We start from the raw sequence: 27888 nt of genomic DNA on the forward strand, positions 1-27888 counted from the left end.
TACAGGGATAATACACATTGATGTCACAGTAAAGTGATAATACACACAGTGATGTCACAGTACAGGGATAATACACAGTGATGTCACAGTACAGGGATAATACATAGTGATATCACAGTACGGGGATAATACACACAGTGATGTCACAGTGCAGGGATAATACACACAGTGATGTCACAGTACAGGGATAATACACACAGTGATGTCACAGTACGGGGATAATACACACAGTGATGTCACAGTACAGGGATAATACACACAGTGATGTCACAGTACAGGGATAATACACACAGTGATGTCACAGTGCAGGGATAATACACACAGTGATGTCACAGTACAGGGATAATACACACAGTGATGTCACAGTACAGGGACAATACACAAGATCTATCAACAAACCTATTGAGAAAAAAAGCCAGGAAAAACCCATACTGCACAAAAACTGTCTGGTTTTGCCCATAACAACCAATCACAGCTCAGCCTTCATGTTATAATGAGCTCTGGTATAATGAAAGATAAGATGTGATTGGTTTCTATGGGCAAAACCAGGTAGATTTACTTTCAGGCAGATGGATAAATCTGGGCCAGTGTGTATGTAGATTTATTCATATTTCATTATTGATTTTAAAGAACACAAAATATCTATAAAAATTCCACTGAAAACAAGACAAAAAAAATGTGTGTGAAACTCAAAGTGTCCAATTCCTGGATCATTTCCTTTGTTTCTAGGCAAACCAAAAAACAGAAGACATGTTAGAGCAACTGCAGGCGAAGAGGAGCTGAAATATTCTCTGATTCTACAGAATTTCTATCCCAAAGATATACAGATAACGTGGTTTTGTGGATCAGAACAAGGGACCTGGACCTGCCCATCAACAGAAAAATATACAACTAATATGGATAAATCCTATAATGTTACCAGTGATTGTAGAGTCTCTGAGCATCTATTAAAGGACCCAAACTGCAAAGTCTATGTGACATGGAGTCATGAGTCCATGGATGATCCCGGGAGCAGAGAGTGGTCTATACGAGATAAAGGTGAGTGGTGTAAAGTGGGGCACACGTATCAACAGTGTTATATGAACAAGACCTTACCAAAGGAAAGCAGCACAGTTCAGAAAAAAAAGGCATGAAAATGTTACACCTCACGACATACAAGACACACTTTGCTTTCTTATGTGACCTCCTGTCTCCATTGCTCACCACTGTTTTGCAGGGGCATCTATTATGAGTTTAGTAACTTTTCTTCAATGCATCTTTTTTGACTTAGAATAAGATTATAATTGTGGGTCTCTCTACTAGGTACTCATCACAACTAGTGACTTTTCTCGCTCATCTCATTTAGTTTCAGCAGGAGGCTGGTAATCCAGTTATCTACTATCTTCAGATCACTGTTACTTTAGCACATTATGTGTTACTTAGATGCTCTTTGATATTATATTTCAAGAGAAGTTGTACATGGGGATTAACTGTAATGGACTGGGGAAGCCATGTCTGTCATTAGAGCGGATGGATGTCATAGACAGTCCATGTTTAGAGTTCCCCTTTATAAGGATGAGTAGAGAGGGGATATGATAAAGTGTCTCTCACTGTGGTCAAAACCATTCAAGTAACTCACATATAGCCTGTGTTCATGAGACAACTGCATTAAACATCACGGACCATTTACCTGGCGCTTATCCTGATAATATAAACTACAATATCTTCGAGAAGGCCAGGATACTGCACCTTCCTATCTGCACTATGTAGTATTGTATTGTGTTTGTAGGGTAATATGTATGTGATGTTTATGAGTGATCAGTAATATGTATGTGATGTTTATGAGTGATCAGTAATATGTATGTGATGTATATGAGTGATCAGTAATATGTATGTGATGTATATGAGTGATCAGTAATATGTATGTGATGTATATGAGTGATCAGTAATATGTATGTGATGTATATGAGTGATCAGTAATATGTATGTGATGTTTATGAGTGATCAGTAATATGTATGTGATGTATATGAGTGATCAGTAATATGTATGTGATGTATATGAGTGATCAGTAATATGTATGTGATGTATATGAGTGTTCAGTAATATGTATGTGATGTATATGAGTGATCAGTAATATGTGTCTGTGCTATAAGTACTTACGTTACCTGTGGTTCAGCCTCATGTTTTGGGCGCAGAGGTTCTGTCTCCCTGTACCTGTAAAATTCCGGGATGGGGGCAGCAGCAATGTGAAATCTAGTCTAATAATAAATCTCAGTGTATACACATATATAGTTATTTTGTTGTTTTAGGGTACGTTCACACATACGCAGATTTGATGCACAGGATTTTGCACAGGATTTTTCACAGGATTTTCTGCTGCAGATTTCAATGTAAACTAAATGACTGAGCACAGCTTCTAGTCTGCAATTACAAATGCTGCATCAAATCTGCGCAGGATCCTGTATGTGTGAACGTACCCTAAATGTCTTTGTTGTTTTCTGCTCAGTGTGAAAAGATCACAAGTCATACACAATTCCTTCTCTTCCCATAGATTACCCGTATCGTCCTGCCATGACCATACAGGTGCCGCCTCTTTATAATAACACTGAGGCCTCCGTAGACTGTATAATCTCCAACTACTTTCCAGATAAATTGAGTGGGTTTTGGCTCAAGAAGGACAAAGTGTCTGGAGAAACACATCACATAGTTGGAGATGGGGCGTACAGGATCTCCAACAGTGAATTAGGCAGACAGCCCAATAATACATACTCCTATAAGTCATGTTTGTTCTTCACCCCCAATATGGAATCGGATCAGGATGCAGAATTCATCTTCCAGGTAGAACATCCCAGCCTTGTCCAACCCATGCAAAAGAGTACAGGAGCGCTGCAGATAACCCGTGAGTATCAAACACATCTACATAAAAGATAATCAAATGGAAATCCAAACTATCCTGAGTAGTTCAATCTATAAATATATTCTACAACCATCATTATATCACAATCATAGTGGTGTTAGGATGTTCTGTGCAGATAAAGGGGTTGTTTCATTAGAGACAAGACATTAAACAGGTTGTCTCCTGCCATAGAATACCACATATGGCCATGACTGCCCCTAGCAAATGGCTTGAGTTCACCAGAACAGGAACTGCCCGGCCCATAGAGAGAGTCCCCAGTTATGTACATACCTCCTTCTATGATGTCCATATATCCTAAGGCATGGACAGGGGTTGTCTGCAAGTTTTAATTATCTGGTAGCTATTCTTTTTGTATATCAATGGATTATAATGGATTCAGATGTTGCTGCTTTTTTCATAGATTTCACATAAAAAATCTGTCATAATGAACAGTAAATTTTTAGCCCCTACACATGTAGCAGGAAAAAAGTGTACATAATTTATTGCATGTTGCAGATTTTAGGCCCCCTATAGTAATAATGCCCCTAAGCCGCCATACAGTAATAGTACCCCAAACAGAAATAATGCCCCATGAGCCCCCATACAGTAATAGCACCTTCATACAGTAATAATGCCCCCTTTCTCTATTGGCTCCATTGAGGGACACAGACCATGGGTGTATGCTGCTGTCACTAGGAGGCTTGAAACTATGGCAACAAAAAAAGGTCGGCTCCTCCCAGCAGGATATACCCGCCTACTGGCCACTGAGCTAATCAGTTTTAGCTTAGTGTCTAAGGAGGTGGACATGGTCTGGAGTTCTCTCCAGACCAGGTTTTATGTTTTATTATTTTCCTAGTATTAGGGATGTGTTAGTTTTTTATTCCATTTCTTTTCCGTTTTCAGGTGGGGATTCAGGAACTGCGGCTCCCCATTGAGATTGAGGGGGCACAGACATTACGTATATGTCAACCCCCTCTCGCCAATGGTCAGCTCCTGGGGTTGTACCTCATGGGTCAGGGTCCCCCTATTTCCCTGCTCGCCTCGCTTGCACATGGTAGCTCGGCGTGATGCAGGTGACAGAAAGCTGACTGAAGACCTCATAGAAGACTTCATTAGGTAAGTTCTTCTGACTGAGGTGAGTATATTCCCTTTCTCCCTTAGGTACAGCCTTGCAACCTCTGGAGACCCTCACTTTTTGCCCACCTTTTTCTCAGGGGCTGGCCTGGTTTTTTCTATCTTTATTGCTGGGGTGAGCAGGAGCATTTTTGGACTGGGGCACAGCTTTATTCATAGTTTTCATATTTCTTGAACGATATGTGTGTGTGTGGTGTGTGTGGTGTGTGTGTTTCTTTAAGCGTCTGACAACCGCGGCGTCTTACTTACTATGCGGGCGCATGAAGCGCCAGCTTACTTTCGCTTTCGGCAGCAGCCGGCTGCCGGCGGTGTCTCGCTCGTTCACTTCCCCACGGGCGCATATGCGAATGACATGTGTGCTCGGGGCAAGGAGCAGGCGTGAGCGCCATTACGCCCCTCTTTTGCTATTGGCCGGCATTTCTCCCTTCTCTATCTACACCAGAACGGAGTTCTCCTCACAGCAGCTGCCCTGAGGTCACAGACTTGGGTGAGAGAGTTCTTTTTTCACTATGTCTGTGCCCAGACCTGTACCTCCCTCTGCACAGACAACTGGGGCGTTAGTTTATCATTTTGTCTGTAAAGGCTGTAATTCCAAAATGCCTGGTTCTGCTGAACCCATTTGCTCTGCCTTCTCCACTGCTCCCCCAGACCCCCTGGTTTCCCCGGATGCTCTCCAGCCTGGGTTTCTTCCCTCTCTCAGTATATGGCTGTTTTGACTCAGGTGTCCCGTTCGGTGGCTGAGGCCTCCCGTGACGTGGTGTCTGCCTTGGAGAGGTCTGCCCTACGCTGACCCCCTAGAGGGACCCACTCCCCTTCTCCACATACTTCACGCCCTCACAAGCGTGGGGGCCTCCTCTGACTCTTCCCTTGAGTCTTCAAGTAGACGTGGGTGCTTCCCTCGTGGGTCCAGCCCCTCTGTTTCATCTGGGCACAAACGTTGCTCTTCCAGAGGACGTTCCCGGGGTCGCCGCTCTGCCTCTCCAGAGCCGCGTACGCGGTCGGTGTCTCCCTCCTCCAGGGCTGCCTCCACTCGTTCACATTCTCCTGGTGAACTGGCGGATGAGGCTTCCGAATCGGCATCTGACTCAGAGGACCGCTCGGATACAACTGATACGATGAACTCATTGGTTGCGGCCATAAGAGACACCTTTCACTTAAAGGACCCAGGATCTTCGGACGTGACTCCTGAAGTATCCTTTCATCGTGCTAAACCAGCACCTCAAATATTCAGCTCTCACGCTGAGTTTGACACCCTTCTGGAATCTGCCTGGAGAAATCCTGACAAGAGGTTTCCGGGAATAAAGAAGGTTCAAACGCAGTATCCATTCGCCAAGGACCTTGTCTCAAAGGTGACCTCCCCTCCTTCGGTGGATCCACCAGTTTCCGCCTCTCTAAGGCTACTACACTGCCGCTAGCAGACGCGGCTGCCTTCAAGGATCCGGCAGACAAGAAGGTAGAGTCCTTAGCGAAGTGTGCCTCTGAAGCAGCAGGCTCTTCCCTTCTTCCCGCTTTCGCCTCTGCCTGGGTGTCCAAGGCCCTTACGGTTTGGTGTTCCCAAATCCATCAGGGTATCCTAGCGGGATCCTCCCCGGAGGATCTGTCTGCACTGGTTCTCCAATGCTCTAAAGCAGGGGACTTTTTGTGTACAGCCTCTATGCAGTCAGGCTGCTGCGCTGCCTTTGCTGTTGGTAACGTAGCGGCTCTCCGCCGTTCCATGTGGCTTAAAGCTTGGGCTGCGGATGCCGCCTCCAAGAAGTCTCTCACTGAGCTTCCATTTACTGGTTCCCGTCTTTTTGGCAAGCGCCTTGACGAGATTATCTCTGAGGCGACGGGGGTAAGAGTTCTTTATTGCCTCAAAATAAGGCTCGCACTACCTCTCAGAGGAAGTTCTCCTCTTTCCGGTCCTTTCGGACTTTTGGCCCCAATAAAGGGGCTAGACAGGCGCCTTCGGGGGACAAGAAAGCTCCTTCATTCGGGTGCGCCCTTCTTGGAAGTCGGACACCACCCGTTCCAGCTGTTATGCGGCCAAATCGGGCAACCGCAAACCCACTTCTGCATGAAGGGAAACCCCCTCCCGCAGATTTTTCTCAGGTGGGAGGTCGTCTCTTGTTCTTTCGAGACATCTGGACCACACACATTTAGGACTCCTGGGTCAGGGACGTGGTGTCCAACGGATACCGCATCGAATTTGTCTCCCTTCACTGCCGAAGCAGTTTCGGGAGGCTCTCCAGTCCCTTCTTCTCCAGGGAGTCATTGTTCCCGTTCCTGCCAAGTAACGTTTTCACGGTTTCTATTCCAATCTTTTCGTGGTCCCCAAGAAAGGAGGTTCTGTGCGTCCAATCTTGGATCTCAAGCGTCTCATCCGGCATCTTCTCATTCGCCACTTCCGAATGGAAGCTCTCTGTTCAGTAGTAGCATCCATGGAACAAGGGGAGTTTCTTTCTTTGGTGGACATCTAAGATGCCTACCTCCATGTTCCAATATTTCCCGGTACCTCCGGGAAAGCGGTACCTCCGCTTTGCAGTTCCGGAGGGTCATTTTCAATTAATAGCCCTCCCCTTTGGCCTAGCCACTGCTCCTCGGGTCTTTACCAAGATCCTTCCGCCGGTGGTAGCCCTGTTACGGTCAAGAGGGGTCTCAGTGATCCCTTACCTGGACGACCTTCTCATCAAGGCTCCCACCAGGGTCCAGGCTCTGGAGAGTGTGACTCTCGCTCTCCAGACCTTGAAATGCTTTGGGTGGATGGTCAACAGGGACAAATCTGTCCTTTCTCCCACCCAATCTCTGATCTTCTTGGGGCTTCAATTCAACACGGCCTCTGCCCGGATTTGCCTGCCGCCGGACAAACGTCTGACTCTCATGTCGGGAGTTCACTCCATTCGAGTGCAGGCCCCAGTCACTATTCGCATTTGCATGGAAGTTCTGGGTCAGATGGTGGCGGCAATGGAGGCCGTACCCTTTGCCCAGTTTCATTACAGCCCCCTTCAACTGACGATTCTCTCCCGGTGGAACAGGTCTCCTCTGTCTCTCGATCGCAAAATAGTTCTCCCTCATCGGACCCGTCAAGCTCTGCTCTGGTGGCTCCACTCCCCCCTTCTTCTTCAGGGGCATTCATTTCTTCCTCTCCATTGGCAGGTGGTCACAACAGATGCCAGTCTGTCGGGCTGGGGGCGGTGTCTTCAGGGACCAGACGGTTCAAGGCCTCTGGTCTCCCCGGGAGGCCCTTCTTCCAATAAACATCTTGGAACTGAGGGAGATCCTTCTTTGTCTCTTTCATTGGGAGTTCCTGCTTCAGTCCCGCCCGGTCCGCGTCCAGTCGGACAATGCCACGGCCGTGGCTTACATCAATCGGCAGGGCGGCACTCGCAGCTCGGCAGCCATGGCCGAAGTGACAAAGATCCTCCTCTGGGCAGAACACAAGGTTCCGGCCATTTCAGCAATTCACATTCCGGGTGTGCTCAATTGGGAAGCGGATTTCCTCAGCCGGTCCTCAGCCGACCCCGGCGAGTGGTCCCTACATCCGGAGATCTTCGCGCAGATCTGCGACCTCTGGGGCGCTCCGCACATGGACCTCTTCGCATCTCTGAAATAAAAAAAGCACAAACGGGTGCGCTCCATAGTGTAACACCAAAGGTGAGTTGATAACGCTAAGTGTGAATTGCGCTTACCACATGAAGTTGTACTCCAACCAAGTACATCAATGGAACAGGGTGTATCATCAAGGGGTCTCTGCAGCTTCGTCCCGCTGAAATAGAATCACGATAAAAACAAGCAATCTCCAGGTAGCAGAGCGGGATCAATGGAAGCGCTGAGACCAGATAAGAAGTTAAAAGGATTCATTTCCCATAATGAAACGCGTTTCACGGTCACCCGCTTCCTCATGCCTGAGGAAGCGGGTGACCGTGAAACGCGTTGCATTATGGGAAATAAATCCTTTTAACTTCTTATCTGGTCTCAGCGCTTCCATTGATCCCGCTCTGCTACCTGGAGATTGCTTGTTTTTATCGCTCTTCGCATCTCGACACAATTGGAAAATTCCTTCATTTGTGTCGAATTCCCGGGACCCACTGGCCCTAGCCATGGATGCCCTAGTGATTCCTTGGGCAGGGTTTGTCCTGTCCTATCTGTTCCCTCCCCTTCCGCTCCTTCCCAGGATTCTGAGGAAGCTCAAAGCAGAGGGCGTTCCCGCCATTCTAGTAGCTCCAGACTGGCCTCGAAAGACGTGGTACGCCGACGTGGTCAGGTTCCTGGACAACGTTCCGTTCCGTCTTCCACTTCGTCCGGACCTGCTGTCTCAGGGTCCTCTTTGCCACCCCAATTTACAGTTGCTGCATTTGACGGCGTGGCGGTTGAGACCGCAGTTTTGAGGGCCCGCGGTTTCTCTTCCCAAGTCATTTGCACCATGCTCAGGGCTCGCAAGCCCTCCTCGGCAAAAATTTACCATCGTACCTGGCGGTCTTATTTCCGTTGGTGGGAAACTCAGGTTTTTTCTCCTATTACCTTTTCCGTTCCCCGATAATACACAGTGATGTCACAGTATAGGGATAATACATAGTGATGTCATAGTACAGGGATAATACACAGTGATGTCATAGTACAGGGATAATACACAGTGATGTCACAGTACAGGGATAATACACACAGTGATGTCACAGTACAGAGATAATACACACAGTGATGTCACAGTGCAGGGATAATACACACAGTAATGTCACAGTACAGGGATAATATACAGTGATATCACAGTAAAGGGATAATACACACAGTGATGTCACAGTACAGGGATAATACACACAGTGATGTCACAGTACAGGGATAATACACACAGTGATGTCACAGTGCAGGGATAATACACACAGTGATGTCACAGTGCAGGGATAATACACACAGTAATGTCACAGTACAGGGATAATATACAGTGATATCACAGTACAGGGATAATACACACAGTGATGTCACAGTACAGGGATAATACACACAGTGATGTCACAGTACAGGGATAATACACACAGTGATGTCACAGTGCAGGGATAATACACACAGTGATGTCACAGTACAGGGATAATACACAGTGATGTCACAGTACAGGGATAATACACACAGTGATGTCACAGTACAGGGATAATACACAGTGATGTCACAGTACAGGGATAATACACACAGTGATGTCACAGTGCAGGGATAATACACACAGTGATGTCACAGTACAGGGATAATACACACAGTGATGTCACAGTACAGGGACAATACACAAGATCTATCAACAAACCTATTGAGAAAAAAAGTCAGTAAAAACCCATACTGCACAAAAACTGTCTGGTTTTGCCCATAACAACCAATCACAGCTCAGTCTTCATGTTATAATGAGCTCTGGTATAATGAAAGCTAAGATGTGATTGGTTTCTATGGGCAAAACCAGGTAGATTTACTTTAAGGCAGATGGATAAATCTGGGCCAGTGTGTATGTAGATTTATTCATATTTCATTATTGATTTTAAAGAACACAAAATATCTATAAAAATTCCACTGAAAACAAGACAAAAAAAATGTGTGTGAAACTCAAAGTGTCCAATTCCTGGATCATTTCCTTTGTTTCTAGGCAAACCAAAAAACAGAAGACATGTTAGAGCAACTGCAGGCGAAGAGGAGCTGAAATATTCTCTGATTCTACAGAGTTTCTATCCCAAAGATATACAGATAACGTGGTTTTGTGGATCAGAACAAGGGACCTGGACCTGCCCATCAACAGAAAAATATACAACTAATATGGATAAATCCTATAATGTTACCAGTGATTGTAGAGTCTCTGAGCATCTATTAAAGGACCCAAACTGCAAAGTCTATGTGACATGGAGTCATGAGTCCATGGATGATCCCGGGAGCAGAGAGTGGTCTATACGAGATAAAGGTGAGTGGTGTAAAGTGGGGCACACGTATCAACAGTGTTATATGAACAAGACCTTACCAAAGGAAAGCAGCACAGTTCAGAAAAAAAAGGCATGAAAATGTTACACCTCACGACATACAAGACACACTTTGCTTTCTTATGTGACCTCCTGTCTCCATTGCTCACCACTGTTTTGCAGGGGCATCTATTATGAGTTTAGTAACTTTTCTTCAATGCATCTTTTTTGACTTAGAATAAGATTATAATTGTGGGTCTCTCTACTAGGTACTCATCACAACTAGTGACTTTTCTCGCTCATCTCATTTAGTTTCAGCAGGAGGCTGGTAATCCAGTTATCTACTATCTTCAGATCACTGTTACTTTAGCACATTATGTGTTACTTAGATGCTCTTTGATATTATATTTCAAGAGAAGTTGTACATGGGGATTAACTGTAATGGACTGGGGAAGCCATGTCTGTCATTAGAGCGGATGGATGTCATAGACAGTCCATGTTTAGAGTTCCCCTTTATAAGGATGAGTAGAGAGGGGATATGATAAAGTGTCTCTCACATATAGCCTGTGTTCATGAGACATCTGCATTAAACATCATGGACCTTTTACCTGGCGCTTATCCTGATAATATAAACTACAGGGTGGGTCATTTATATGGATACACCTTAATAAAATGGGAATGGTTGGTGACATTAACTTCCTGTTTGTGGCACATTAGTATTTGTGAGGGGGGAAACTTTTCAAGAGGGGTGGTGACCATGGTGGCCATTTTGAAGTCTGCCATTTTGAATCCAACTTTAGTTTTTTCAATAGGAAGAGAGTCATGTGACACATCAAACTTATTGGGATTTTCACAAGAAAAACAATGATGTGCTTGGTTTTAACATAACTTTATTCTTTCATGAGTTATTTAAAGGTTTCTGACCACTTATAAAATGTGTTCAATGTGCTGCCCATTGTGTTGGATTATCAATGCAACCCTCTTCTCTATATACTGCTATATACTACTATATACACCGCAGGAGAAATGCTAGCACAGGCTTCCAGTATCCGTATACACTGCTATATACTACTATATACACCGCAGGAGAAATGCTAGCACAGGCTTCCAGTATCTGTAGTTTCAGGTGCTGCACATCCCAGCATAGACAATTGCCTTCAGATGACCCCAAAGATAAAAGTCTAAGGGGGTCAGATTGGGAGACCTTGGGGCCATTCAACTGGATATGCAAAATTACTACATGATGATGTGTTTCCCTCTTTATGCACTGAAGCTGCACGTTCCCTGAAATTTTCCAGCAAGATGGTGACCACCACATTATGGGTGTCAGGTCCGAGCATTCCTAGATGAACAGTTTCCTGGAAAGTGGATTGGTCGTCGTGGGCCAGATGAATGGCCCCCAAGGTCTCCTAATCTGACCCCTTAGACTTTTATCTTTGGGGTCTTCTGAAGGCAATTGTCTATGCTGTGAAGATACGAGATGTGCAGCACCTGAAACTACGGATACTGGAAACCTGTGCTAGCATTGCTCCTGCGATGTATATAGTAGTATATAGCAGTGTATACAGATACTGGAAGCCTGTGCTAGCATTTCTCCTGCGGTGTATATAGTAGTATATAGCAGTGTATACGGATACTAGAAGCCTGTGCTAGCATTTCTCCTGCAGTGTATATAGTAGTATATAGCAGTGTATACGGATACTGGAAGCCTGTGCTAGCATTGCTCCTGCGATGTATATAGTAGTATATAGCAGTGTATATGGATACTGGAAGCCTGTGCTAGCATTTCTCCTGCGGTGTATATAGTAGTATATAGCAGTGTATACGGATACTAGAAGCCTGTGCTAGCATTTCTCTTGCGGTGTATATAGTAGTTTATAGCAGTGTATAAGGATACTGGAAGCCTGTGCTAGCATTTCTCCTGCGGTGTATATAGTAGTATATAGCAGTATATAGAGAAGAGGGTGGCATTGACAATCCTACACAATGGGCAGCAAATTGAACACATTTACAGAAACTTGTAAATAACTCATGAAAGAATAAAGTTACGTTAAAACCAAGCACATCATTGTTTTTCTTGTGAAAATCCCAATAAGTTTGATGTGTCACATGACCCTCTTCCTATTGAAAAAACTAAAGTTTGATTCAAAATGTCCGACTTCAAAATGGCCGCTATGGTCACCTCCCATCTTGAAAAGTTTCCCCCCTCACATATACTAATGTGCCACAATATCACCAACCATTCCCATTTTATTAAGGTGCATCCATATAAATGGCCCTCCCTGTACAATATCTTCGAGAAGGCCAGGATACTGCACCTTCCTATCTGCACTATGTAGTATTGTGCTCGTAGGGTAGAGCAGTCATGTAATAGCATAAAAGTAATATGTATGTGATGTATATGAGTGATCAGTAATATGTATGTGATGTATATGAGTGATCAGTAATATGTATGTGATGTATATGAGTGATCAGTAATATGTATGTGATGTATATGAGTGATCAGTAATATGTATGTGATGTATATGAGTGATCAGTAATATGTATGTGATTTATATGAGTGATCAGTAATATGTATGTGATGTATATGAGTGATCAGTAATATGTATGTGATGTTTATGAGTGATCAGTAATATGTATGTGATGTATATGAGTGATCAGTAATATGTATGTGATGTGTATGAGTGTCCAGTAATATGTATGTGATGTATATGAGTGTTCAGTAATATGTATGTGATGTATATGAGTGATCAGTAATATGTATGTGATGTATATGAGTGCTCAGTAATATGTATGTGATGTATATGAGTGATCAGTAATATGTATGTGATGTATATGAGTGATCAGTAATATGTATGTGATGTATATGAGTGATCAGTAATATGTATGTGATGTATATGAGTGATCAGTAATATGTATGTGATGTATATGAGTGATCAGTAATATGTATGTGATGTATATGAGTGATCAGTAATATGTATGTGATGTATATGAGTGATCAGTAATATGTATGTGATGTATATGAGTGTTCAGTAATATGTATGTGATGTATATGAGTGATCAGTAATATGTATGTGATGTATATGAGTGATCAGTAATATGTATGTGATGTATATGAGTGATCAGTAATATGTATGTGATGTATATGAGTGATCAGTAATATGTATGTGATGTATATGAGTGATCAGTAATATGTATGTGATGTATATGAGTGATCAGTAATATGTATGTGATGTATATGAGTGATCAGTAATATGTATGTGATGTATATGAGTGTTCAGTAATATGTATGTGATGTATATGAGTGATCAGTAATATGTATGTGATGTATATGAGTGATCAGTAATATGTATGTGATGTATATGAGTGATCAGTAATATGTATGTGATGTATATGAGTGATCAGTAATATGTATGTGATGTATATGAGTGATCAGTAATATGTATGTGATGTATATGAGTGATCAGTAATATGTATGTGATGTATATGAGTGATCAGTTATATGTATGTTATGTATTTGAGTGTCCAGTAATATGTATGTGATGTTTATGTGTGATCAGTAATATGTATGTGATGTATATGAGTGATCAGTAATATGTATGTGATGTTTATGTGTGATCAGTAATATGTATGTGATGTATATGAGTGTTCAGTAATATGTATGTGATGTATATGAGTGATCAGTAATATGTATGTGATGTATATGAGTGTTCAGTAATATATATGTGATGTTTATGAGTGATCAGTAATATGTATGTGATGTATATGAGTGATCAGTAATATGTATGTGATGTATATGAGTGTTCAGTAATATGTATGTGATGTATATGAGTGATCAGTAATATGTATGTGATTTATATGAGTGTTCAGTAATATATATGTGATGTTTATGAGTGATCAGTAATATGTATGTGATGTATATGAGTGATCAGTAATATGTATGTGATGTGTATGAGTGATCAGTAATATGTGTGTGATGTGTATGAGTGATCAGTAATATGTGTGTGATGTATATGAGTGATCAGTAATATGTATGTGATGTATATGAGTGTTCAGTAATATGTATGTGATGTTTATGAGTGATCAGTAATATGTATGTGATGTATATGAGTGATCAGTAATATGTATGTGATGTATATGAGTGATCAGCAATATGTATGTGATGTTTATGAGTGATCAGTAATATGTATGTGATGTTTATGAGTGATCAGTAATATGTATGTGATGTTTATGAGTGATCAGTAATATGTATGTGATGTATATGAGTGATCAGTAATATGTATGTGATGTATATGAGTGTCCAGTAATATGTATGTGATGTATATGAGTGATCAGTAATATGTATGTGATGTATATGAGTGATCAGTAATATGTATGTGATGTATATGTGTGATCAGTAATATGTATGTGATGTATATGAGTGATCAGTAATATGTATGTGATGTTTATGAGTGATCAGTAATATGTATGTGATGTATATGAGTGATCAGTAATATGTATGTGATGTATATGAGTGATCAGTAATATGTATGTGATGTATATGAGTGATCAGTAATATGTATGTGATGTATATGAGTGATCAGTAATATGTATGTGATGTATATGTGTGATCAGTAATATGCATGTGATGTATATGAGTGATCAGTAATATGCATGTGATGTATATGAGTGATCAGTAATATGTATGTGATGTATATGAGTGATCAGTAATATGTATGTGATGTATATGAGTGATCAGTAATATGTATGTGATGTATATAAGTGATCAGTAATATGTATGTGATGTATATGAGTGTTCAGTAATATGTATGTGATTTATATGAGTGATCAGTAATATGTATGTGATGTTTATGAGTGTCCAGTAATATGTATGTGATGTATATGAGTGATCAGTAATATGTATGTGATGTATATGAGTGATCAATAATATGTATGTGATGTATATGAGTGATCAGTAATATGTATGTGATGTATATGAGTGTTCAGTAATATGTATGTGATGTATATGAGTGATCAGTAATATGTATGTGATGTATATGAGTGATCAGTAATATGTATGTGATGTATATGAGTGATCAGTAATATGTATGTGATGTATATGTGTGATCAGTAATATGTATGTGATGTATATGAGTGATCAGTAATATGTATGTGATGTTTATGAGTGATCAGTAATATGTATGTGATGTTTATGAGTGATCAGTAATATGTATGTGATGTATATGAGTGATCAGTAATATGTATGTGATGTATATGAGTGATCAGCAATATGTATGTGATGTTTATGAGTGATCAGTAATATGTATGTGATGTTTATGAGTGATCAGTAATATGTATGTGATGTTTATGAGTGATCAGTAATATGTATGTGATGTATATGAGTGATCAGTAATATGTATGTGATGTATATGAGTGTCCAGTAATATGTATGTGATGTATATGAGTGATCAGTAATATGTATGTGATGTATATGAGTGATCAGTAATATGTATGTGATGTATATGTGTGATCAGTAATATGTATGTGATGTATATGAGTGATCAGTAATATGTATGTGATGTTTATGAGTGATCAGTAATATGTATGTGATGTATATGAGTGATCAGTAATATGTATGTGATGTATATGAGTGATCAGTAATATGTATGTGATGTATATGAGTGATCAGTAATATGTATGTGATGTATATGAGTGATCAGTAATATGTATGTGATGTATATGTGTGATCAGTAATATGCATGTGATGTATATGAGTGATCAGTAATATGCATGTGATGTATATGAGTGATCAGTAATATGTATGTGATGTATATGAGTGATCAGTAATATGTATGTGATGTATATGAGTGATCAGTAATATGTATGTGATGTATATAAGTGATCAGTAATATGTATGTGATGTATATGAGTGTTCAGTAATATGTATGTGATTTATATGAGTGATCAGTAATATGTATGTGATGTTTATGAGTGTCCAGTAATATGTATGTGATGTATATGAGTGATCAGTAATATGTATGTGATGTATATGAGTGATCAATAATATGTATGTGATGTATATGAGTGATCAGTAATATGTATGTGATGTATATGAGTGTTCAGTAATATGTATGTGATGTATATGAGTGATCAGTAATATGTATGTGATGTATATGAGTGATCAGTAATATGTATGTGATGTATATGAGTGATCAGTAATATGTATGTGATGTATATGAGTGATCAGTAATATGTATGTGATGTATATGAGTGATCAGTAATATGTATGTGATGTATATGAGTGATGAGTAATATGTATGTGATGTATATGAGTGATCAGTAATATGTATGTGATGTATATGAGTGATCAGTAATATGTATGTGATGTATATGAGTGTTCAGTAATATGTATGTGATGTATATGAGTGATCAGTAATATGTATGTGATGTATATGAGTGATCAGTAATATGTATGTGATGTATATGAGTGTTCAGTAATATGTATGTGATGTATATGAGTGATCAGTAATATGTATGTGATGTTTATGAGTGATCAGTAATATGTATGTGATGTATATGAGTGATCAGTAATATGTATGTGATGTTTATGAGTGATCAGTAATATGTATGTGATGTATATGAGTGATCAGTAATATGTATGTGATGTATATGAGTGATCAGTAATATGTATGTGATGTATATGAGTGTTCAGTAATATGTATGTGATGTATATGAGTGATCAGTAATATGTATGTGATGTATATGAGTGATCAGTAATATGTATGTGATGTATATGAGTGTTCAGTAATATGTATGTGATGTATATGAGTGATCAGTAATATGTATGTGATGTTTATGAGTGATCAGTAATATGTATGTGATGTATATGAGTGATCAGTAATATGTATGTGATGTATATGAGTGATCAGTAATATGTATGTGATGTATATGAGTGATCAGTAATATGTATGTGATGTATATGAGTGATCAGTAATATGTATGTGATGTTTATGAGTGATCAGTAATATGTAAGTGATGTATATGAGTGATCAGTAATATGTATGTGATGTATATGAGTGATCAGTAATATGTATGTGATGTATATGAGTGATCAGTAATATGTATGTGATGTATATGAGTGATCAGTAATATGTATGTGATGTATATGAGTGATCAGTAATATATATGTGATGTATATGAGTGATCAGTAATATGTATGTGATGTATATGAGTGATCAGTAATATGTATGTGATGTATATAAGTGATCAGTAATATGTATGTGATGTGTATGAGTGATCAGTAATATGTATGTGATGTATATGAGTGATCAGTAATATGTATGTGATGTATATGAGTGATCAGTAATATGTATGTGATGTATATGAGTGATCAGTAATATGTATGTGATGTTTATGAGTGATCAGTAATATGTATGTGATGTATATGAGTGATCAGTAATATGTATGTGATGTATATGAGTGATCAGTAATATGTATGTGATGTATATGAGTGATCAGTAATATGTATGTGATGTATATGAGTGATCAGTAATATGTATGTGATGTATATGAGTGATCAGTAATATGTATGTGATGTATATGAGTGATCAGTAATATGTATGTGATGTATATGAGTGATCAGTAATATGTATGTGATGTATATGAGTGATCAGTAATATGTATGTGATGTATATGAGTGTTCAGTAATATGTATGTGATGTATATGAGTGATCAGTAATATGTATGTGATGTATATGAGTGATCAGTAATATGTGGCTGTGCTATAAGTACTTACGTTACCTGTGGTTCAGCCTCATGTTTTGGGCGCAGAGGTTCTGTCTCCCTGTACCTGTAAAATTCCGGGATGGGGGCAGCAGCAATGTGAAATCTAGTCTAATAATAAATCTCAGTGTATACACATATATAGTTATGCCGTTGTTTTATGGTACGTTCACACAGGATTTGATGCACAGGATTTGATGCACAGGATTTTGCACAGGATTTTCTGCTGCAGATTTCAATGTAAACTAAATGACTGAGCACAGCTTCTAGTCTGCAATTACAAATGCTGCATCAAATCTGCGCAGGATCCTGTATGTGTGAACGTACCCTAAATGTCTTTGTTGTTTTCTGCTCAGTGTGAAAAGATCACAAGTCATACACAATTCCTTCTCTTCCCATAGATTACCCGTATCGTCCTGCCATGACCATACAGGTGCCGCCTCTTTATAATAACACTGAGGCCTCCGTAGACTGTATAATCTCCAACTACTTTCCAGATAAATTGAGTGGGTTTTGGCTCAAGAAGGACAAAGTGTCTGGAGAAACACATCACATAGTTGGAGATGGGGCGTACAGGATCTCCAACAGTGAATTAGGCAGACAGCCCAATAATACATACTCCTATAAGTCATGTTTGTTCTTCACCCCCAATATGGAATCGGATCAGGATGCAGAATTCATCTTCCAGGTAGAACATCCCAGCCTTGTCCAACCCATGCAAAAGAGTACAGGAGCGCTGCAGATAACCCGTAAGTATCAAACACATCTACATAAAAGATAATCAAATGGAAATCCAAACTATCCTGAGTAGTTCAATCTATAAATATATTCTACAACCATCATTATATCACAATCATAGTGGTGTTAGGATGTTCTGTGCAGATAAAGGGGTTGTTTCATTAGAGACAAGACATTAAACAGGTTGTCTGCTGCCATAGAATACCACATGTGGCCATGACTGCCCCTAGCAAAGAAGCTGGCTGAAGCCACAGTCAGCCACACATGTAGTATGTAGCATTAGATGGCAGCCATTTCTGATGAATACCTGTCTATAAAATACCAGAATGGCTTGAATTCACCAGAACAGGAACTGCTCTGGCCCATAGAGAGAGTCCCCAGTGATGTACATACCTCCTTCTATGATGTCCATATATCCTAAGGCATGGACAGGGGTTGTAATTATCTGGTATCTAATCTTTTTGTATCTCAATGGATAATAATGGATTCAGATGTTGCTGCTTTTTTCATAGATTTCACATAAAACATCTGTCATAATTTACAGAATAATTTTTTTAGCCCCTCCACATGTAGCAGGAAAAAAGTGTACATAATTTATTGCATGTTGCAGATATTAAGCCCCTTATAGTAATAATGCCCCTAAGCCACCATACAGTAATAGTGCCCCAAACAGAAATAATGCCCCATGAGCCCCCATACAGTAATAGCACCTTCATAATGCTTCCTATGCCCTCATACAGTAACAATGCCCCCTTTGCCCTCATACAGTAATAGCACCTCCATATAGTAATAATGCTTCCTATGCCATCATACAGTAATAATGCCCCCTGAGCTCCCAAACAGTAATAATGCCCCCAGGGGGTTATGGGGGATGTGGTTAGATAGGGCTGTTCATCAGGATTCTGGACATACCTTTTTATCTCTATAGTCTTTTCCAGTGCCGAGATATAAGCCTTTTTTAATATGCAAGTTAGACTAAAAAGAGTGTTCCCTAGCGCGTAAAGAGCCCAGATAAGTCCAGCCCATGTCTTCTTAACTAATTAGCTGGCAGTCAAAAGGGGTGAGTAGATGCAAGTAGGCCAGTGAGTAATAAAGAGGATATGGGACCCTGGGAACTTGAGCCTCATTTGCATATTAAAAAGAAGTCTTATATCTCAAGACTGAAAAGGACAATAAAGATAAAAGGGTTTACTCAGAATCATAAGGAAAAAATATTTGGAAGGCTCAAATAATGCCCAAATAATTACCAACTCCGACTGAGCTAACCAACCCAACACCTATACCCAAGGTGTAAGTAGAATCAGACAAAATGATTTTTAAAAAAACATTCGGCGCTCAAAGTCAACAAATATCTGGACTGAACCTCTAAAATGTCACAATATTTATTACAACAATATACATGATATGTATATCGATCACCAGCAGGTCAGAGGGCGCTTGTGAACCTACTTGATAAGGTTAACAGAAGATATTAAAATAAAAACATAAAAATTACATAAAAAATTCACCACTTATAATATAGAGAGGCAGCAGCTAAAATATCTTTCTGATTAGTCCACATAATGGAGCCCTAGGATATATGGTATTAGTGTCCTGTTGGGTAGAAATAGCCCATATCCATTGGAATAAAAAGGTCAAACAGTTGATTATGCCAGCAGTTAGATTAGTGAAGATACTTGTAGCAATGAGTTCACTAATCGATCTGCTGGTATAATCCACTGGATCAACATTCTTTCCCCGGAAATTTAGTAACTATAACTTGTAATGTTATATATTTCTAGAAAAACATCCAGGCCCCCCTTGAACTTGTTTATTAAGTCTTCACAACATCACGTGGCAGAGAATTCCATAGTCTCACTGCTCTTACAGAAAAGAATCTCTGTCTGTGATGATGGTGAAACCTTCTATCCTCTAGACGTAGGGAATGCCCTCTTGTCATGGTTACCGTCCTAGATATAAAAAGATCATTAGAAAGATCTCTGTTCTGTCCATTCATATATTTGTATATTGTGATCAGATCCCCCTAAGACATCTTCTCTCTAAACTAAATAACCCCAAGTGATAACCTGTCTTGGTCCTGTAATCCATCAATTATCTTTGTCGCCTCCTCTGCACCCTCTCCAGTTCAGCCATGTCCTTATTATATACAGGTGCCCAAAATTATACACAATGCTCCATATGTGGTCTGACTAATGATTTATACAGAGGTAAAACTATGTCCATGTCCCGAGCCTCTATGCCTCTCCTGATTCATCCCATGACTTTGTTAGCCTTGGCAGCTGCTGCCTGGCACTGGTCACTAAAGTTGAATTTACTGTCCACAAATATCCCTAAGTCCTTTTCAGTAGATGTTTTATTATTAAGCACATAATTGAACATTGTAAAAAGTGGACCGAGCACTGCCTCCTGTGGTCCCCACTGTCACCCAACCACTGTATGTTCCATTGATACCCACCTTCTGCTTCCTTTAACGGAACCAGTTGCTGACTGATTTACATATATCCTCCCCTCACATAATATGTATGTGATGTATATGAGTGATCAGTAATATGTATGTGATGTATATGAGTGTTCAGTAATATGTATGTGATGTATATGAGTGCTCAGTAATATGTATGTGATGTATATGAGTGATCAGTAATATGTATGTGATGTATATGAGTGATCAGTAATATGTATGTGATGTATATGAGTGATCAGTAATATGTATGTGATGTATATGAGTGCTCAGTAATATGTATGTGATGTATATGAGTGATCAGTAATATGTATGTGATGTATATGAGTGATCAGTAATATGTATGTGATGTATATGAGTGATCAGTAATATGTATGTGATGTATATGAGTGTTCAGTAATATGTATGTGATGTATATGAGTGATCAGTAATATGTATGTGATGTATATGAGTGATCAGTAATATGTATGTGATGTATATGAGTGATCAGTAATATGTATGTGATGTATATGAGTGATCAGTAATATGTATGTGATGTATATGAGTGATCAGTAATATGTATGTGATGTATATGAGTGTTCAGTAATATGTATGTGATGTATATGAGTGATCAGTAATATGTATGTGATGTATATGAGTGATCAGTAATATGTATGTGATGTATATGAGTGATCAGTAATATGTATGTGATGTATATGAGTGATCAGTAATATGTATGTGATGTATATGAGTGTTCAGTAATATGTATGTGATGTATATGAGTGATCAGTAATATGTATGTGATGTATATGAGTGATCAGTAATATGTATGTGATGTATATGAGTGATCAGTAATATGTATGTGATGTATATGAGTGATCAGTAATATGTATGTGATGTATATGAGTGATCAGTAATATGTATGTGATGTATATGAGTGTTCAGTAATATGTATGTGATGTATATGAGTGATCAGTAATATGTGTCTGTGCTATAAGTACTTACGTTACCTGTGGTTCAGCCTCATGTTTTGGGCGCAGAGGTTCTGTCTCCCTGTACCTGTAAAATTCCAAGATGGGGGCAGCAGCAATGGGAAATCTAGTCTAATAATAAATCTCAGTGTATACACATATATAGTTATTTTGTTGTTTTAGGGTACGTTCACACATACGCAGATTTGATGCACAGGATTTTGCACAGGATTTTCTGCTGCAGATTTCAATGTAAACTAAATGACTGAGCACCGCTTCTAGTCTGCAATTACAAATGCTGCATCAAATCTGCGCAGGATCCTGTATGTGTGAACGTACCCTAAATGTCTTTGTTGTTTTCTGCTCAGTGTGAAAAGATCACAAGTCATACACAATTCCTTCTCTTCCCATAGATTACCCGTATCGTCCTGCCATGACCATACAGGTGCCGCCTCTTTATAATAACACTGAGGCCTCTGTAGACTGTATAATCTCCAACTACTTTCCAGATAAATTGAGTGGGTTTTGGCTCAAGAAGGACAAAGTGTCTGGAGAAACACATCACATAGTTGGAGATGGGGCGTACAGGATCTCCAACAGTGAATTAGGCAGACAGCCCAATAATACATACTCCTATAAGTCATCTTTGTTCTTCACCCCCAATATGGAATCGGATCAGGATGCAGAATTCATCTTCCAGGTAGAACATCCCAGCCTTGTCCAACCCATGCAAAAGAGTACAGGAGCGCTGCAGATAACCCGTGAGTATCGAACACATCTACATAAAAGATAATCAAATGGAAATCCAAACTATCCTGAGTAGTTCAATCTATAAATATATTCTACAACCATCAGTATATCACAATCATAGTGGTGTTAGGATGTTCTGTGCAGATAAAGGGGTTGTTTCATTAGAGACAAGACATTAAACAGGTTGTCTGCTGCCATAGAATACCACATATGGCCATGACTGCCCCTAGCAAAGAAGCTGGCTGAAGCCACAGTCAGCCACACATGTAGTATGTAGCATTAGATGGCAGCCATTTCTGATGAATACCTGTCTATAAAATACCAGAATGGCTTGAATTCACCAGAACAGGAACTGCTCTGGCCCATAGAGAGAGTCCCCAGTGATGTACATACCTCCTTCTATGATGTCCATATATCCTAAGGCATGGACAGGGGTTGTAATTATCTGGTATCTAATCTTTTTGTATCTCAATGGATAATAATGGATTCAGATGTTGCTGCTTTTTTCATAGATTTCACATAAAACATCTGTCATAATTTACAGAATAATTTTTTTAGCCCCTCCACATGTAGCAGGAAAAAAGTGTACATAATTTATTGCATGTTGCAGATATTAAGCCCCTTATAGTAATAATGCCCCTAAGCCACCATACAGTAATAGTGCCCCAAACAGAAATAATGCCCCATGATCCCCCATACAGTAATAGCACCTTCATAATGCTTCCTATGCCCTCATACAGTAATAATGCCCCCTTTGCCCTCATACAGTAATAGCACCTCCATATAGTAATAATGCTTCCTATGCCATCATACAGTAATAATGCCCCCTGAGCTCCCAAACAGTAATAATGCCCCCAGGGGGTTATGGGGGATGTGGTTAGATAGGGCTGTTCATCAGGATTCTGGACATACCTTTTTATCTCTATAGTCTTTTCCAGTGCCGAGATATAAGCCTTTTTTAATATGCAAGTTAGGCTAAAAAGAGTGTTCCCTAGCGCGTAAAGAGCCCAGATAAGTCCAGCCCATGTCTTCTTAACTAATTAGCTGGCAGTCAAAAGGGGTGAGTAGATGCAAGTAGGCCAGTGAGTAATAAAGAGGATATGGGACCCTGGGAACTTGAGCCTCATTTGCATATTAAAAAGAAGTCTTATATCTCAAGACTGAAAAGGACAATAAAGATAAAAGGGTTTACTCAGAATCATAAGGAAAAAATATTTGGAAGGCTCAAATAATGCCCAAATAATTACCAACTCCGACTGAGCTAACCAACCCAACACCTATACCCAAGGTGTAAGTAGAATCAGACAAAATGATTTTTAAAAAAACATTCGGCGCTCAAAGTCAACAAATATCTGGACTGAACCTCTAAAATGTCACAATATTTATTACAACAATATACATGATATGTATATCGATCACCAGCAGGTCAGAGGGCGCTTGTGAACCTACTTGATAAGGTTAACAGAAGATATTAAAATAAAAACATAAAAATTACATAAAAAATTCACCACTTATAATATAGAGAGGCAGCAGCTAAAATATCTTTCTGATTAGTCCACATAATGGAGCCCTAGGATATATGGTATTAGTGTCCTGTTGGGTAGAAATAGCCCATATCCATTGGAATAAAAAGGTCAAACAGTTGATTATGCCAGCAGTTAGATTAGTGAAGATACTTGTAGCAATGAGTTCACTAATCGATCTGCTGGTATAATCCACTGGATCAACATTCTTTCCCCGGAAATTTAGTAACTATAACTTGTAATGTTATATATTTCTAGAAAAACATCCAGGCCCCCCTTGAACTTGTTTATTAAGTCTTCACAACATCACGTGGCAGAGAATTCCATAGTCTCACTGCTCTTACAGAAAAGAATCTCTGTCTGTGATGATGGTGAAACCTTCTATCCTCTAGACGTAGGGAATGCCCTCTTGTCATGGTTACCGTCCTAGATATAAAAAGATCATTAGAAAGATCTCTGTTCTGTCCATTCATATATTTGTATATTGTGATCAGATCCCCCTAAGACATCTTCTCTCTAAACTAAATAACCCCAAGTGATAACCTGTCTTGGTCCTGTAATCCATCAATTATCTTTGTCGCCTCCTCTGCACCCTCTCCAGTTCAGCCATGTCCTTATTATATACAGGTGCCCAAAATTATACACAATGCTCCATATGTGGTCTGACTAATGATTTATACAGAGGTAAAACTATGTCCATGTCCCGAGCCTCTATGCCTCTCCTGATTCATCCCATGACTTTGTTAGCCTTGGCAGCTGCTGCCTGGCACTGGTCACTAAAGTTGAATTTACTGTCCACAAATATCCCTAAGTCCTTTTCAGTAGATGTTTTATTATTAAGCACATAATTGAACATTGTAAAAAGTGGACCGAGCACTGCCTCCTGTGGTCCCCACTGTCACCCAACCACTGTATGTTCCATTGATACCCACCTTCTGCTTCCTTTAACGGAACCAGTTGCTGACCGATTTACATATATCCTCCCCTATTCCCACTATCCTCATTTTATGTATTAAAGGGTGGAATGAGGGGGCTATGACGTCACGAGTTCCTGATGCCGGCTCCAGCTTTCGAAACAGTTTGTTCCAAGCACTGAGCAGCGGAGTACCCCTTTAATACATAAATGAGGATAGTGGGACTAGGGGAGGATATATGTAAAGGGGTCAGCAACTGGTACCCCTTTAACCTTTTGTGTGGCACAGTATCAAATGCCTTAGAAAAGTCCAGATATATAACATCCACAGCTTCACCGCGGTCCAATCTATAACTGACCTCCTCATAGATGATCCGATTAGTCTGACAGGATGGATCCCGCATAAACCCATGTTGGTGCTGTGTTAGGCTATGTTCACACAGTGGAATTCCACCAGATATTCCTCCAGAATTAACTGCACATCAGGTTCCATGGAATTCCTCTCTCGTATTCAGTAAGCGGAATCTTCATGGTGGAATTCCCACCGCGAAAATTTCACATTCTGCAAAAATAGAAGCCCAGTCTTTATAATTTTGCAGAATTGTGGTGGAATCCTGTTAAACTCAGTGGGGCTTGAATTTTGGCAGAATTTTGTGTTAAGGGAACACAGAATTCCACCTCAATTCCATCCGTGTGAACACACCCTTAAAATTTAAGTAAGAACCTCCAGAATAACATCTCTCAGAAAATCCTGAAAAAGTTAACCCGCAACAGAGTTTAAACGAACAGGCCTGTAGTTTCCAGGTTCTCTTTTTGACCCTTTTTTGAAGTGCCATTTGGTGTAGCAGAATATTATCTGTGTCCTGGGCTACTGTCAAACATGTGTGTTTTTATTTCTGTTCTGTGCTTTGTGCATATTTTTATATTAAAGGAGTACTCCGGGATAAGAAAACTTATCCCCTATCCTAAGGATAGGGGATGAGTTTCAGATCGCAGGGGGTCCGACCGCTGGGGCCCCCTGCGATCTCCCGTACGGGGCCCCGACAGTCAGCGGCCAGGGGCTGTGTCCGACCACCGCATGACGCGGCAGCCGACACGCCCCCCTCAGTACATCTCTATGGGAGAGCCGGAGCGCTGCAATCAGCAGCCTCCGCCTCTGCCATAGAAATTATTGAGGGGGCATGTCGGACGCCGCATCATGTGGTGGTCGAAATGAGCTATTTCGGCAAAGAGCCGAGAGCCCCGTACAGGAGATCACGAGGGGTCCCAGCTATCGGACCCCCGCAATCTGAAACTCATCCCCTATCCTTAGGATAGGGGATAAGTTTTCTTATCCTGGAGTACTCCTTTAATATTACTATTCAATATTTAATCCCAGATTCCAATTATGAGAGATGGAGAAAAGAAGGTATAACTACATACCAAGAACCGATGGAAGGCAATCAACTTCTTACCTTTGAACAAATCCAGCATAGATTTACCATCCCATATGTAGATTTTTATAAATATTTACAGCTGAGACACTTGGTCACTAAACTTGCTCTTCCCACAACAACTCAAAAGTCCCCTTTAAGAACTGTATATTTTGGGTCTAAACCACTTGTAAAGGAAATATCTAAGATTTACTAAGCCTTGTTAATAGACGATGTACAGCTAACCTTCTGTTGTAGATGGGAGGTGGATCTGGGACGCACTTTTTCAGAATCTCAGTGGACTCATGCATTTGAAGTAAGCTCAAAAGTCTCAAGATATGCCTCCCACCTTGAAGCAGATAGGAAATTACTGTACAGATGGCATCTCACTCCATGCAGAATAGCTAAAATGTACCCTGGGAGATCAGAAAGATGCTGGAGATGCGGGTTACATGCTGGAACTTTACTGCATATGTGGTGGGAATGTAAATATATCCAAGGATTGTGGTCTTTAGTTTTCCTTACACTATGTAAAATCATAGGATATAAAATCCCTTGGGGCCCGGAAATAGCTTTGCTAAACTTGGGAATGAAAAACCTAACACTATCAGATACTACGGTTATTGGTTCATTTCTTAACAGTCACAAGAAATAAAATAGCGACAAAATGGAAAAAAATTAAAGCCATAATTAGTTCAGTGCATGCTAACTGCTATATGGAACGCTCTATACCATTTACAACCGATAGACTCCCTTATTTTTTTATAAAATATGGCATAAATGGTTGGAGTTCAGCCCGTTAAATGAGTTTAACATTTTTTTTTTCTCTTTTTTTCGTTTGAGACGAGAGGGAAAATTGCTGTTTCTGTTGTCTATTTTTCTTTTCTTTTTCTGTGTTGTAACCTTGTCTGTGCAATTGATTTTTTGTTATGTGTTATTTGTTATGTTATGTATATTGAAAATTACAAATATTCCATGTTTTTTCCTCTACATTTTAGAATCGTATTGAAGACCTGAAAACTATGACGGAATACATTGAATTAGGTGGTATACAAAAAAGCCAAAACACCAGAATAAGTGTTCTTTTAGATGCCTTCTTTTCCTTTCATGACAGCTTTCCACACTCAATGGTTCCACAATGGTTTTCAGTTAACAGTTATGCCTTTTCAAGAGTTAATTTGTGGTATTTCTTGCCTTTATAATGTGTTTGAGATCATCAGTTGTGTTGTGCACAAGTAGTGTTAGTACACAGTACCGCACATTATTTAGCCCTATGTAATTACTGTTGTATTCCACATTATGGCAAGAACCACTCAACTAAGAGAAACAGCAGTCCATCATTACTTTAGTCCATGGTTACTTTAAAGGGTTATATCACTGCTCAGCATTTGGAACAAACTGTTCCGAACTCTGGAGCCAGGAGCTCGTGACATCATAGCCCTGCTCCCTCGTTAAGTCACACCCCTCCCC

The 27888-nt window shown here is 40.0% G+C and overlaps 1 protein-coding gene across 2 annotated transcripts in view; it reads left to right on the top strand.

Moving 5' to 3' along the window:
- Positions 1-27888, top strand: part of LOC130283840 (uncharacterized) — a 119201-nt gene extending 91313 nt beyond the window's left edge. For both annotated transcript variants that reach the window (XM_056533411.1, XM_056533413.1), the window contains 6 exons: positions 730-1038; positions 2532-2879; positions 9610-9918; positions 18076-18423; positions 22234-22581; positions 27417-27888. In XM_056533411.1, the coding sequence (XP_056389386.1) occupies positions 730-1038; positions 2532-2879; positions 9610-9918; positions 18076-18423; positions 22234-22581; positions 27417-27427 (1673 nt within the window). In that variant the 3' untranslated portion in view covers positions 27428-27888. The remainder of the gene's footprint in view (positions 1-729; positions 1039-2531; positions 2880-9609; positions 9919-18075; positions 18424-22233; positions 22582-27416) is intronic.

The sequence above is a fragment of the Hyla sarda genome, chromosome 8, assembly GCF_029499605.1.
Source record: "Hyla sarda isolate aHylSar1 chromosome 8, aHylSar1.hap1, whole genome shotgun sequence".
In the NCBI taxonomy this organism is placed as follows: domain Eukaryota; kingdom Metazoa; phylum Chordata; class Amphibia; order Anura; family Hylidae; genus Hyla; species Hyla sarda.